Below are 14,395 nucleotides of genomic sequence, written 5' to 3'. Positions count from 1 at the left end.
ACTTACAGTGTGACTTTGCATTTGGAGGAGCAAGGGCACCTTGTGATGGTTTGTGAGGACTCCCTTGCCTTCCTCTCCCAGTGTCTTCAACACTCTAAATTAATCACCTGTGGCCTGTGTGCGATCACAGAGTCGCAAGAAGTAGTGCAGTACACAGGTCTCTTCTAGTTTTGCTCTGCCTCAGAACTGATTCTGTGACTTCATTAGGAACACGAAGACAGGTTTTATGCGCTTCCTGGTCACAGTTTTCTGTTCTCAGAAGCAGTCCAGAGATGTTCCCAGTCTCTCCTGTTTCCATGGTGGCTTTACTGAGTGTCTCACAGTAAGAATGAATACATTCATTCATACTTCAAAAATAATTAACGTTCTGTTACCTTTTTTCTTTGTCTCTTTCCTGCTCTCTCTTCCAGATTATTAGCTTATTAAATGTTTTTACACCCCAGAAAACACTGGAGGAGTTCCAAGATGTGTAAGTAACAAATGAATGAAGGTAATGAAGGACAGTTGAGCCCAGCATTCACTTAGACAACTCCAGGGGAAAGGAAAAAAAAAAAAAAGAAATCGCAGTAAAATCCTGGGTGAAATTCCCTGCCAAGATCAAAGGGACCTGAGGGGCAGAACCCAGAGCCTGATGCAGTATGTAGTGAAGATGCTACTGTGGTGGGTGTGACCTTCTGAAGGGCACTCCTGCTTCTATCTGGTCCATATGCTTTTTGTTCCACACTCTCAGTAGAGCAGGGAAGTAAGAAAGCCTTATTGAATATTTGCTCATCAATTTTATGAGATTCTGGCATGGCTCAATTCATTTTATGAAATATTAATAAAAGACAGGCTGCAGGTGTTTTTTTTGGGGGGGGGGGCGATGAGAGGGGTTTGAGACAGGGTTTCTCTGTATATCCCTGACTGTCCTGGAACTCACTCTGTAGACCAGGCTGGCCTTGAACTCAGAAATCCACCTGCCTCTGCCTCCCGAGTGTGCGCCACCACTGCCCGGCTCAGGCTGCAGTTTTCTTCGTTATTTTGATCTTTGTGATGCCTTTAATTTCATGCCAAATTAATCTGTTTAGAAAGACAGTGACAAACAGACTTGGGGGCATTAATTCTAGAGCACGTTTCTTCATCCACACAGCTGCAGAGCACTTTTAGAGGTGGCTGTCCCTCGCCCATTTCTCATTTGTAATCATAATCCTTAGGAAAGAGTTTAAAAAATACAAGGGAAAAGTGTGATCAATAAAGGTTAGAAAACAGACGATACAAGCCACATACTAATGAACAAGGCAGCTCTTTTCACACTGTAGAGTCACTGCAGCTGTCAATCATAATATACTTAACTCTAACATCACGGAGCTTGGAAGTTCAACAAACTTAGATGGAGTACAGGATTCGGGCAGTGACTGAAGGTCATTCTAGAGCAGTGGTCCTCAACGTTCCCAGTGCTGTGACCTTCTAATACAGTTCCTATGTTGTGGTGACCCACAACCGTGAAATTATTTCCTTTGCTACTTCATAACTGTGATTATGCTACTGTTATGAATCGTAACGTAAATCTCTATGCTCTCTGACAGTCTTAGGTGACCCCTGTGGAAGGGTTGTTTGTTTGTTTGTTTGTTTGTTTGTTTGTTTTTTGATCCCAGGTTGAGAATGGCCGCTCTAGGCCCTCGGTTCTGCAACTAACATTGCGGATTTACCTTCTAGCTACTTAGTGATGGAACTGATGGACGCCAACCTGTGTCAGGTGATTCAGATGGAGCTGGACCACGAGCGGATGTCTTACTTGCTGTACCAGATGCTGTGTGGCATCAAGCACCTCCACTCCGCTGGGATCATCCACAGGGTGAGAGCTCTTACTCTGGGCTTGCGGTGTGACAGACAGAACAGCAGTGGGCTACCTTCTCCAGCGGAGTTGATCAAATACCAGCCACTTGGTCATCTCATCGTATAGCTCCCGGCTGAGTGACGTGTGGAGGGGACTTCTGTCTGTGCTCTGGTAGAATCTGAATTTGTATTTTTGTTTACTGAGAGTCAACTTGTGAAGTCCTTTGATGACCAGAAGTCTGATGAGTAGCTGAAGTTAAGACAGCTCATTTCCATGCTTCCTTTGCCTTATAAAGGCAGCTGCCCTGATCTGCTCCCCTGTCGGGCCTAGAAATGATGCACACCCTAACAGTTTAAACTGTCTGAAAGGAAACCCCAAGAGACGATAACAAATGACATGTTATTTCCCCCAAGACCTCTTCCCAATGTGAGCCTAAACTGTAAAAACAAAACAAAACAAAACAAAACAAAACAAAACAAAACAAAACAAAACAAAAAACAAAAAAAAAACCAAAAAAACAACCCAAAAAAAAGTACAATTCTCCTCTGAACTTAAAATATTGTATAAGAGCATTTTTAGAAATCTGAAACTTAATCGTAATCTTGTCACAGAAATCCCATACTTTACACTGGGCCCTGCAGGCAAGCCATTGTGTCGCAAGGCTGCCCTGTTGTTAGAAAGAAATTGTGGTTCCCTAGATAACCAGCTCACTTTCTTCTGCTGTTCCTATTGCCAGGACTTAAAACCCAGTAACATTGTAGTCAAGTCTGATTGCACACTGAAAATCCTCGACTTCGGACTGGCCAGGACAGCGGGTACAAGCTTCATGATGACTCCGTATGTGGTGACGCGATATTACAGAGCCCCTGAGGTCATCCTGGGCATGGGCTACAAGGAGAACGGTAGGGATGGTTCTGGAACATCGATATAGTGGGTTCACGCCTCAGAAAAACAGCTGCCAGCATTCATAGTCTAAAATACCAAGCGGAAGACCAGGCGTGAAGACCGCGAAGGGTGTTTCTGAGAAGCAGGCCGGGCTACGGGAACTCTAAAAGGCGCAGGCTAAAAGAGTTGCAAATAGAGTGTGATTATATAGTCAAATGGCTGTTGATTGGCACCGGGGCCTCAGACAGGGAGAATCGCTGCTAACTGAATTGCCATGTAGCCCAGGTAACTTGTAGAAACTGTGAGACAGAGGCTTTAATTCAACATTCGGCTTCTCTGTAGTACCTCAGGTTGATGGCTGTGGTTTTCAGGAAAGACTAGCAAAGAAATCACAGAATCTTGGAACCCATTCTTCACTATCACTAAATGATTAGTCAAGTTAGTGTCTTTCAAACCATTCAGACTATATGCTTCTTGTTCTTATATCAAATGCTCTGTAAGTATATTTAGGGTAGCAACTATCTAGGAAATCTGAGTAAATTCTAGAAACCATATAAAGGAAAAATACTACATTTCACATTATGTCTTTCACAAGAAAATCTTTCAACATGAACGTGTTGAAAGAAAGATACAGAGAAATATCTGAAATTCAAATTGAATTTTGATTGATTAAAATTAGAGGGCTTATAAAGTACTTCTTTGAAAGCCTTGCAATCTATCATTTTGTCTGGAGTGCCTATCACAGAGAGCCGTGTTGAAAGCCATATTTAATGTACTTAGAATTTATAATAGCTTTAAGTTAGATTTGTATATGTGCCCTGAATACCTGTTTTTATATTTTATATATTTAATTCCTAGCAATCTATTTTCACACATTTTATTAAAACAGCTACTATTGTGTTTTTGAGTGTAGTTATGACAGAGTGCATTTATGAAAACTCCCTCGCCACTGAAGTTAAAAGAAATTACTTATGTACTTCCAGTCTAGAGGCAGCTACTGCCTTTGTATGCATCATGGAGAAAGCTAGCCCCCAGCAGGCCAGGCTCACTTGGATGGTCTCGTCCAGAGCTGTGTTACCTTTGACTTAGATGTTACTGAAGTCCTCATTCCAACTAAAAACCAAGGAGGGTGAGTTAAAGAAAAGTCAAGAGTAGAGGACCGTAGTTACTAATAATGTATTGTGTATTTCAAGGGGAAGATTTTGAATATCCCAACCCAATGAACTGGTAAATGTTTGGAGCTTGGGATATGTTAATTTCCCTGATTGCATTTAGCAAGTACCCATCAGTATGATCACCAAGTGTCACAGAAGGTGAAAGAGTTCAGGGTGTTAAGAAGCTAGGGATCTGAGGTTACCTGGTCCCTGTCCTTAGGCCTTGGTCACACAGGCCGAAGGTAGTCAATCCCCTTTTCCTTCCTTATGTGAAAGGGCTATAAAACAACAGCAACAGCAACAAAAAACAAACCAAGAGAGCGTTCCTCTCTTAGCCTCTCTGTGCATGGAGGGCACCCCCCTCACCCCCACCCATGCTGGCTTCCCTCTCAGCTGAAGGTGGTTATCATGCAGAAAAACAGCTTGGTTTTGCCTCAGGCATGCCCCTCCTGTGCACCTCACCCTGCCTTCCACCCCTTGGAGCAACTCTGCCTAATGTTTTGTTTCAAAATCCCTTTGTCACTAATAAATGTGAAACCGAGAGAGATAAGGTTGGAAAGAGATGTGCGGGTTAACGGATATGACAATAAACACACATACTTGTGCTTTAACACCATTTGTACATTTCCACTTGTACACAACTCCTTTGTGCACATGCTAAGTGATCATTTTTTCTCAAAATATTTCAGATCGAAATTAAAGCTGATGTTTATCTTAAAGGGTAAGTTCTGAGCGCAGAAACTACAGTTTCTCACCTGCAAAGCTCACCAACCATCTCCTAGTCTCTTGGATTTGGTTGAATGGGCTCTTATTCGGGACAGACAGATGTGGTCTTGTTTCTCCAGGGCACATAACTGAATAAAATAGGAAGTGAATGCAGTCACCCCACAGGGATGAGTCCAGTAAATGTTTTAAAACCGTCTCCGAGATCTTTAGCCGACACCTGCCTGAACATACTGTTGGTTCAGTGAACCCCTTCCCTGTCCACGATGTCACCAACTCAAGTCAATGAAGATGTAGTTTGGGCATCCACACAGTACTCTTTTACATGCAAGGGAGCTCTCACCATAGAGCCTGCGTGACAGCACAGTGTGGATCCTAACTCACACTGGGCCACTTCAGGCAGAATGTGAAAGGTATTTTCCAGTCATCAGAGTCAGTTAACCTTGCTTTCCTCCTCTGTCCTCACGCCCTCTTTCCTGTTCTAGTGGACATATGGTCTGTGGGATGCATCATGGGAGAAATGGTTCGCCACAAAATCCTCTTTCCCGGAAGGGACTGTATCCTTGTACCTTTGGCTGAGGCTGCACCCGTTCTCTTTTCTCTCCTTTTAAACTCGTAAAGATTTTACCAGCAGAGTAAAGACAGAAGCAGAAACTTGGGTAAGTGGGTTGCTTATCACAACGAGGCAAAGGCTTCTATATTCTCTCACCAGCACTCAGACTGGCCACCACAGGACTTCTCATTAATTTTTCAATAGTCCCTTGCTTCTCAAATCACTCTCTTTCCTATAAGCTAAAGCAGGAATGCTATTTTTCATAAGTAATAGAGACCATGAAAATCTAAATGAAAACCAAGTAGACAACCAACCAACCATTCAACAACAAAAACATAATTAGCAAAAGAAGCTAATGTTTGTAAATCATTTCCCATCTTCTTTCTACAGCTGTTTATGGTCCACAACTGTTCCCTACTTTCTCTCCCCCACATTCTAAGCATCAGTCTGTAGATTCATATACAGACAGGTTCAGTAATGTGTGAATGTCCATCCTTAGAAATCATGATCATCATTCAAAGTAATTGAGGGCAGGTGACTTTAAGAGGACCTTTGAGATGATAAGATGGTACATAAGTAGGTAATTGTGGAGCCAAGGAGATTGCTCGGTGCTTAGGGTAAAGTGCTTACTGAACAAGGAGGAGGACCTGAGTTCAAGTCCCCAGCACCCACGTGAAAGCCAAGTGCAAAACCTCACATCTGTAAGTTTTTTTTGGACAGACTACCTGCCAGTCAAGGCATCCAGGGTTAGTGAAAGACCTTGACTCAAAACCTAAGGTGGAACACGATTGAAGGGGGCTCCAAGGACCTCTGCCCCCACACATTTGAACACACACACACATCAAGATTAGACATTGCTTTGCCAGCCAGGTTTCTCAGAGGGTTATGCATACGTGAGAATTACTGAAGCAGATGAGTTTCCTTGGTGACCAGAACTTCACTCTCTAGCTACATCTTGTTCTTACAAAGTGTAGAAAATAAGCTTCTCGAGGAGAATATACTATGACAAATGCAGAAGGTCTTGGGAATGCTGGTGCAAATTATGGTCAACACTGACCTGACAACTTCAATTTTTGTTGGGATTTGTCAACAAGAAATATAGCAGTTAACTCTATTGATCATTTTATTTGAAAATAAGTCCCGGTAAGCAACTCTTTTACTATGAGAGAAAGATTATAATTTTGTTTCGACATAAAAAGTTCAAAAAGTATGATTCAATAAGAAGTTAATAGGAGATGGGCATGTATGCATTCTGCTGGACATTAGTATGACATTTGCTGAGCCCCAGCATGAACATGAAGTGCTGATGTCCTTCAATCATAAAGACCTGTGGGCTGTATGTTGCTTCTCAGCATTTGAAATTATAAATTGAATTACAAGTGCTGAATGCATACAGTGCATGATGCTGTCGGAGAGACATGAAACGTGTAAAATGAACCAGTAATGTCCTCTGAGTGATTATGCACTAGTGGCAATATTTTGAATGAATTGGGGTAAAACATATATTGATGAAATTGATCTTATCTTATTTTTTCTAATATTGATATTAGCCCATTTTAAATTGCTTGAACAGTTTGATGAGAGGCTTTGTGCTTTCGATTGGATAGTACTGGTTTGGAGGTTGAGGCAACCCTGTGACATCCTTCTGTCCATAATCCATTTTAGATGGCGTATGCCATTGCCCACAGGTACATCTCACATGTGACTAATTAAGAGCTTTGCTTTATAACAAGCTCATATTTGTAGATTGGGGACCAGTTACATAACCGATGTGGCTGTGAACAATGCTATAATCCATATTCATACGTCAATGCACTGATCTTACAAACTAGAATTATTCTTTGTGCTTTCGCCTTTGGGGTAAAATACATTAAAAACATACAGAGAGGTACCTCTCCATCACTGCTCTGAATGGAGCTGCCATCTGTCTCTGGCTCACTTGCTGGTAGAGACAAAAAGACCAGGACTCTTCATCAGCGTAGGACATAGCTGTCGTAGGTCACTTGGCCTCACAGACCAAGGCTGTCCTGTGGGCTGTATATCTCTCCACATTCTTCTCAGAGTTCCTCTTCTGTTTTGACAGCTGAGACTCAACAGTGAACATAATTAGAATAACCTTTCTCAATCTAATTTGACCCTTCAGCAAAACAGCAGCAACCACTTCCTTGATGATATTATGTTTTTCCCGAAAATCTTTCTTCTGGGACCTTTCTTTTATTTTCATTTTCTTTTTACAAAAATATTTAGACCTGAAATGAAATTGTACAAAGGTCTGTACATACAGGATACATGTACATACAAAATCTTTATCCTTGATCCACGTGACCGTGGACTTTAATCTTTAATGCAGAGAGTGTAGATTGTAGGGAAGTGTGTGGCTTTCCAAGGAGTGGTCTTTGATAATTAAGCTGACCGCCTTGTGTGACACACGCTGACAGGAACAGTGAATGATGCCCATTTTGTCAGGAACTAACTGAAAACGGAATGGGTGAGAATGTTTCCTTTTGGATTTCAGTTTCTAGTTAAATTTACCTATAGTTAACGATGTAATGGTTTTTGAGCTGTGGTGACATAGAAAACAAACCATCCCTCCTAAGCAAAGGGACAAACATGCTCTGTGAATTTTGTATGCAGTTGTTTCATTTATCCCTAGATACCACACTGTCCCTTTATGACTATGGCTTCCTACTGTTAGAGCAAGATCAAGTAGCTGAAGTGACTCATTGAAACACAGTGGGCAGGCACAGGGTATGGCAACTCCCCAGAAAAGAACCTTGACTATATGTTAATGTAATTGAAATAGCTCTAGGATTTGCTGGAAAGTGTTGTATACATTAATTGAGACCCTCCTTGTCTTAGTCAGGGTTTCTATTCCTGCATAAACATCATGACCAAGAAGCAAGTTGGGGAGGGACGGAAGTCAGGATAAGAACTCAAGCAGGTCAGAAAGCAGGAGCTGATACAGAGGCCATGGAGGGGTGCTGCTTACTGGCTTGCTTCCCCTGGCTTGTTCAGCTTGCTTTCTTATAGAACCCAGCCCAGGGATGGCACCACCTACAATGGACCCTCCCACCCTTGATCACTGATTGAGAAAATGCCTTACAGCTGGATCTCATGGGACATTTCCTCAAGGGAGGCTCCTTTCTCTGTGATAACTCCAGTTTGTATCAAGTTGCCACACGAAACCAGCCAGTACACTCTTACTTCAATATCTGTAGGCTTTCCTGCTCAGGACTGTTAAAACATGCATAAATTATTTAATATTAATAAAAACATTAAATTGTTATGACTGGAAACTTATGTAGTAATCTGTATTCAACATTATTTCTCACCTCTCACAAGACTTCCAATTCTGGGTGTAAAGCAAAAATGTAAAATAAATAAATAAATAAATAAATAAAATCATAGAAATGTCACTGGGATTTTCACCAGTGCTGAAGTGTCCTCTTAAATCTGTCTTTACATTTTGAGAAACACTGTGGACTTTTCTGGGTGTTTGATGGCCCTGATGACCTCACAGGGTGGTTTACTGAATTAGACATTGACAAAGTAAATACAATTCTAAACATACAGTACGTAGAGTGCCGGGGAGATGATGGCCCAGCTGACAAAGCATTTGCCTTGCAAGCACAGGAATATGTGCTCAATGGTGAGAACACACCTAAAAAGAGCAGACATTGCAGAACGTTCCTGGAGTGTGGCCACAGGTATGCAAGCAGATCCCTGGGGCTCGCTGGCCAGCCAGCCTGGCTTAGTCGAAAACTCCAGACTAGTGAGAGACCATGTCCCTGTCTCTAAAGATGGCAGGTCTAGCCTGAGGAATAGCACCTGAAATTGCTCTTTTTCTCCATGTCCACACATGCTCATACACAGGCAAATATGCCCCTGCCCGCCCATGTGCACATGAGCATGTATGCAGAATATGTACATAAATAAAAGCATTTGCTTTCCATCCATTAATTTGCTAAATATATGAATGTTCAGATGTTTCTAATTCATTTATCTGAATTGTGCACATCTCACTCAATCTTTACGACACTTAATGATGAAATCGGATCCCATCACGCACATTTACAGAGGACAGAGGGAGATCAGGGCTCTCTGCCCTCCGTCGGCAGTTTGTCTCCTCCAGCAATGGTTTATGGAGAAACAGCTTTAGGTCTCTCAGTGTTTCTAGACACTGCAGTCCCTCTCCCCTTCCTTCTATCTGCCCTACGGCCAAGCCTGAAGCACTGTCCTCCTGATTGCCAGAGACACCCACAGCTCCACTGACCTTCCACGAGCCTTCTTTAAGCCTGCTTCTTTTTTTTTCTTTAACTGAAGATAAATTTTCTCACGCCATATATTCTGATCACAATTTTCTCTCCCTCATCCCCTCCCAGATCCTCTCTACCTTCCCACCCATCCACCTGTTTGCCTATGCCTTCTTTGTCTCTCTCTTTAGGGGAAAAAAAAAGGCAGGAAAAAAAAAACCCAACCAAATAAAAACCAAACAACAACAACAGCATCATCAACAACAAAATGACCAGATGAGAATTTAAAAAACCAGAACACACACACACACAGATATACACACACATACACATACACATATACATATACATACACACATACACAATACACATACATATATACACACATACACACATACACACCTTTATATAATACAACATATGTATTTGTTACATGATAATATAAAACTAGTTTATTTATACACATACATACACACACATACATATACACATACATATAGATACATACTCACACATATATACACATGCATACATACATACATATATTTACACACACACACACTCATAAAAACACAAATTCAGAGACCAGAATATACTAGAAAAAGAGTAAGATTAAAAGTATCCAAAGTGACACGAGAGAGAAAAGATCCAAAAGTACCATGGAGATCGTGTTGTGTTGGCATCCTCTGCTGGGCATGAGCCTGCCCTTAGTGTGGTTTGTATCCCAAGTGAGATCCAACTGGAGAACACTAGTTCTTCCCTTGTGAGTGGCTTTCAGTTGGAGATAGCTTCTGGTTAGAGATGGGAGCCCAGGTCCACTTACCTCCCAAAACGGGGATCCCCTCTGACTTAGACTGTGCAGACCCTGTCGTGCTGTCACAGTCTCTGTGAGCTCATATGTGCATTAGTCCTGCTGTGAAGCCTGCTTCTTTTAGGTAGATTTTTTTTCCCTACTTTTCTTTTTCTCTTTCAAATGGAAGGATCTTCTTTGAGCAAGGACCCTTTTTTCTCTAGTTCTTGATCAGAGTTTTCCAGACTTGGTATCCATTTGAAAACTCTAGCTATCAATGGAACCATCTCCAACTAAAGTTGACAGCCAGAGTAAACACTGCTTGCTTTGCTTCCTGTCAACATAAGGTACGTTAGCTGGCACATGACCTTGCCATGGAGGGATGGTATTAAGGGCCAGGGAAATGTCTCACACAATGAGAAAAGCAAAGAAAGCACTTCCATGTTAACAGAACATCGTATCGTTTAAAGTTGGCACAGGAGAACTGGAGATAGTCAGTGTAAAATGAATAGAAAGCGGAGGTCATGACTGACGTATCTGTGCTGTGCACTGATAGTCACCCTCCTTAACGCTTTGAAATAACAAGTGTACTTGCCAGTAGGTTTATAATTTACATATTATTTTATAATCTATGTATTATATAGTCTTTCATCATTATCTTTAAGATAATACAAGTTTATCTTCAACAGTGTGAAGAAATGTTGGCTTTAGATCCATTTAGAGCACACACTTCTAGAGTCATTCTTTCGTATCTGTAAACATCTGATAATGATGAACATAACTATGAGAATGAGATTACACTCTTTATTTGAAACTGTTCAATAAGATTTATTTTCACCACTAGTTTTCTTCCTACTCTCTTATTTACCTTTGTGTGTGTGTGTGTAAGAGAAAGAGAGAAACAGAGACAGAGACACAAAGAGAGGGAGAGACAGAGAGAGGAAGAGAGAGACAGAGAGAGGAAGAGAGAGACATAGACAGAGGCAGACGGACAGAGAGAGACAGAGAGAGAGGGAGATGAAGAGCACAAAAGGATTCACTACAGAACTGGAGATTCTCAGGATGTGAAGCAGGCAAGTTAGATACACAGGCCCAGGATAAAGTGTTCCTAAGTTCTTGACACTGGAGAATTTTACGGTGTTGTCTGGTTTGTTTTGAGAACTTCCGTGTGTGGGTCTGAAGTAGGAAGAACACAGGTCTTCTCAGCTTATCGGAGGACATTAGTAATCTTTTATAGTTTACTTTGATTTTTAAGACATAGTGCTTTTAAAAGAATTAGCCTCGTGGTTAACTTTTAAAATGTAAGATTTCCAGAGAAATATTGTGCTTTAAAACAAAATTAGTTCTTTCTGTCATTCTTTGAGGTTCTTTGTAAGAAATTTTTATGACGAATGTTGTCTGAATTCTAACGTAAGTGTATTTTCAGAGGTTATGGTGTGACAGTTACATAGTCTCCAAAAGTGGACACATTTTCAGTGTTCTGCCTGGCAGCACAGTTGGTCACCTCCTTATTGTAACAGAGTGGCGGAGGCCATAGCTCATAAGAAGGAAAGGCATATTTGGGACAGATGATGGTTTCAGATGTCTCAGTCCATGATTAGTGAAGGTGGACAAGAGAAGGGGGACACAGAGACTGTATATATCTATAATTTTAAGGGGATGCCTTCAACAGCCTAACTCTCTTCCACCAAGGTTTCCCCTAGGTACCAACACTTCCCATTAGCTCCACCGTGGTTGCTGAGTCTTTAGCAGCTAGTAGTAGAGGGTACATAGAAAGTGGCATTCCTATTAGGAGAGTGCAGACATGGCGATTGGGGGTTTCTCTCTTTAGACCGAGGTTAAAGATACAATATAAAAAGAAGAGATACATTAGAGTCAGCTTGATGACTGTATTTTAGCAACATCTGAATTTGCTTAAAATTTCTTTTACTCAAAGTGACACAGTATCTGGGTATTGGAATTGTATCTCCATTGGATGCTGATGGAGGCTAAGTGTGGTAACGTAGCCAGAACCATACCTTATCAGCATCCTGTTCAGAGCTCACAGAGGCCCAATACACGTGAGAAAGCAAATGGACGCTCATTTGTATCACAGACTCATCATCCCTTCTAATATTGTCAAGATTTCATAAGTTGACTTGGTGTAGCCTTGGTAAGCAGTTTCCATCATTGTACCTAGTGGAGTGAAGGCTTATCACCCATCACTCTTCCCTGACCAATGAGATTAACTCTAAATCCACCTGTTCTCACTACTGTGAGACCTCAACCATCTTCACCTCTTTAAACAGTATTTTCATCCTTTAAAATGGGTGTGAGGACTGATTTATAAAATTTGTTACAACACTTGATATTGATTATTAATCCCACTCAAGTCCATGAAATTCACTCAGGACTCCATGCATATGACAATGTCTACAGGTTATGATGTCCAGACATCAGACTTGACACTCCTGCTGCATAGGAGGAGTTATAGGTAGTATAGGTAGTCAGAGGCTCCGGGAATGGAAAGGAAACCTTTAGGGAATTAAAAAAGGCTTTGGGTACAATCACTCCGAAAGATGCACCAGTGGCCAAACGGACCTTGCTCAAACTTGGTGTGCATCTTTCTGTCTTGTCATCTCTGTACAAAAGTTTTATGAACTTTTAAGACTATTTTGAGTGCTAACCAGGGGGATAAATGTGGTAGAGAAATGTTCATCTTTTACTTTGGAATATGTGGATATCTTACAAAAGTGTATACAGACACACACACACACACACACACACACAGAGAGAGAGAGAGAGAGAGAGAGAGAGAGAGAGAGAGCAAGCATACTAGGGATTCATACCAGTTGATAAATTAGTTATTGAACCAACAACTGTCTAGCGTCTGTTGAAGGAAATGCACCATAGGGAGGCCTGGTTCCCATTCTGACTGTTGATATTAGAGATGAGATTTATGTGAAGGTCTGTTAAAAAACACAATTTTTATTCTAAAAGATAAAACTTGTCAATTTTAGGAGACAGATGTCTCAGCATTACCTCCCACTCACATATTTTCAGATGTTTTTTTTGTGTGAGGCAACTGCGACATTGCTTAGAGACGGGGAGTGTCCCTGGAGGCACAGGTCCCTGGAGGCACAGGTCCCTGGAGGCATAGGTGCTTTGATATGGAGCATTGCACTTTAAGTGGCTTCAGCCGTGAAATGGGCTGCCCAATAGCTGGGCGGGTTCATTCATTTTAAAAAATAAACAAAAGCTATAAAAACTATTATGTATCTGAATATAAATTATGTAACTAGAAGCTGAAATTTTATGTACATACTTAGCTCCTTTATATAATACAACATATGTATTTGTTACATGATAATATAAAACTAGTTTATTGAAAACTTACTATCACCAGGCAACGTGGAAAGAACATCAGAAATACAATATTGAAATCTTTAAAATTCTACACAATAAGTGCTTTTTAGTACTAGCACTTTAAAGGATGAAAATAATGTTTAAAGAGGTGAAGATGGGTGAGGTGTCAGAGTAGTAAAGTGTTGGGCTCAGTTCTGAAGCATCAAGAAGGAACTCTGCCAGAGACACTGTAGTGACCACCCGACTTAGAAAAAAGAAACTCCCACTAAGTTCTAGATAGCTCCTTGGCAGAAAGCCCTTTCCAAACATTTGTAGATAAGCAGCAATCACACAGGGGCTTCTGCATTACTTATCTGCCTTTCTTTAACTCTTCTGTACCACACACACACTCACACACAAACACACAAACACACACACAGTACACACACACACACAGAGTATACACACACACAGTACACACACACAGTACACACAGAGAGAGAGAGAACATACACACAGTACACACACACACACACAGAGGCACACACATACATCATACATACACATAAAAGCACGTACACACTATGCAAACACACTGCACATAACATGACCTACTACAAACATATACTACACAGACACATTACATATATTCACACATGTACATACTACACATACACACTATATACACTGTACACAAAACATTTTCATACTATACATTCTATACACATTCACCCTTGCAGAATACAGATGTGCACACACACAAACCACATACACTACCCACAGAGTCATGCACTACACACACACGCACACCCCCCACACACTATATACACAGTGCACTTATAATACACATACTGCATACAAACACATTCCCACACAAAAAAGCCGATACACAAATAT

The 14,395-nt window shown here is 41.1% G+C and overlaps 1 protein-coding gene across 17 annotated transcripts in view; it reads left to right on the top strand.

Moving 5' to 3' along the window:
• Mapk10 (mitogen-activated protein kinase 10) overlaps positions 1-14,395 on the top strand; it is a 304,058-nt gene that overhangs the window by 220,267 nt on the left and 69,396 nt on the right. For 10 of the 17 annotated variants that reach the window (NM_001081567.2, NM_001318102.1, NM_009158.3 and 7 more), the window contains 4 exons: positions 411-469; positions 1,696-1,834; positions 2,553-2,718; positions 5,064-5,135. In NM_001081567.2, coding sequence (NP_001075036.1) covers positions 411-469; positions 1,696-1,834; positions 2,553-2,718; positions 5,064-5,135 — 436 coding nt within the window. The remainder of the gene's footprint in view (positions 1-410; positions 470-1,695; positions 1,835-2,552; positions 2,719-5,063; positions 5,136-14,395) is intronic. The other 7 variants (NM_001310685.1, NM_001318131.1, XM_017320886.2 and 4 more) reach the window with 1 other exon arrangement.

This window comes from Mus musculus, chromosome 5 (assembly GCF_000001635.26).
Source record: "Mus musculus strain C57BL/6J chromosome 5, GRCm38.p6 C57BL/6J".
NCBI classification, from domain to species: domain Eukaryota; kingdom Metazoa; phylum Chordata; class Mammalia; order Rodentia; family Muridae; genus Mus; species Mus musculus.
The sequence above is the reverse complement of the archived record's forward strand: the minus strand, read 5'-3'. Positions and strand labels throughout refer to the sequence as shown.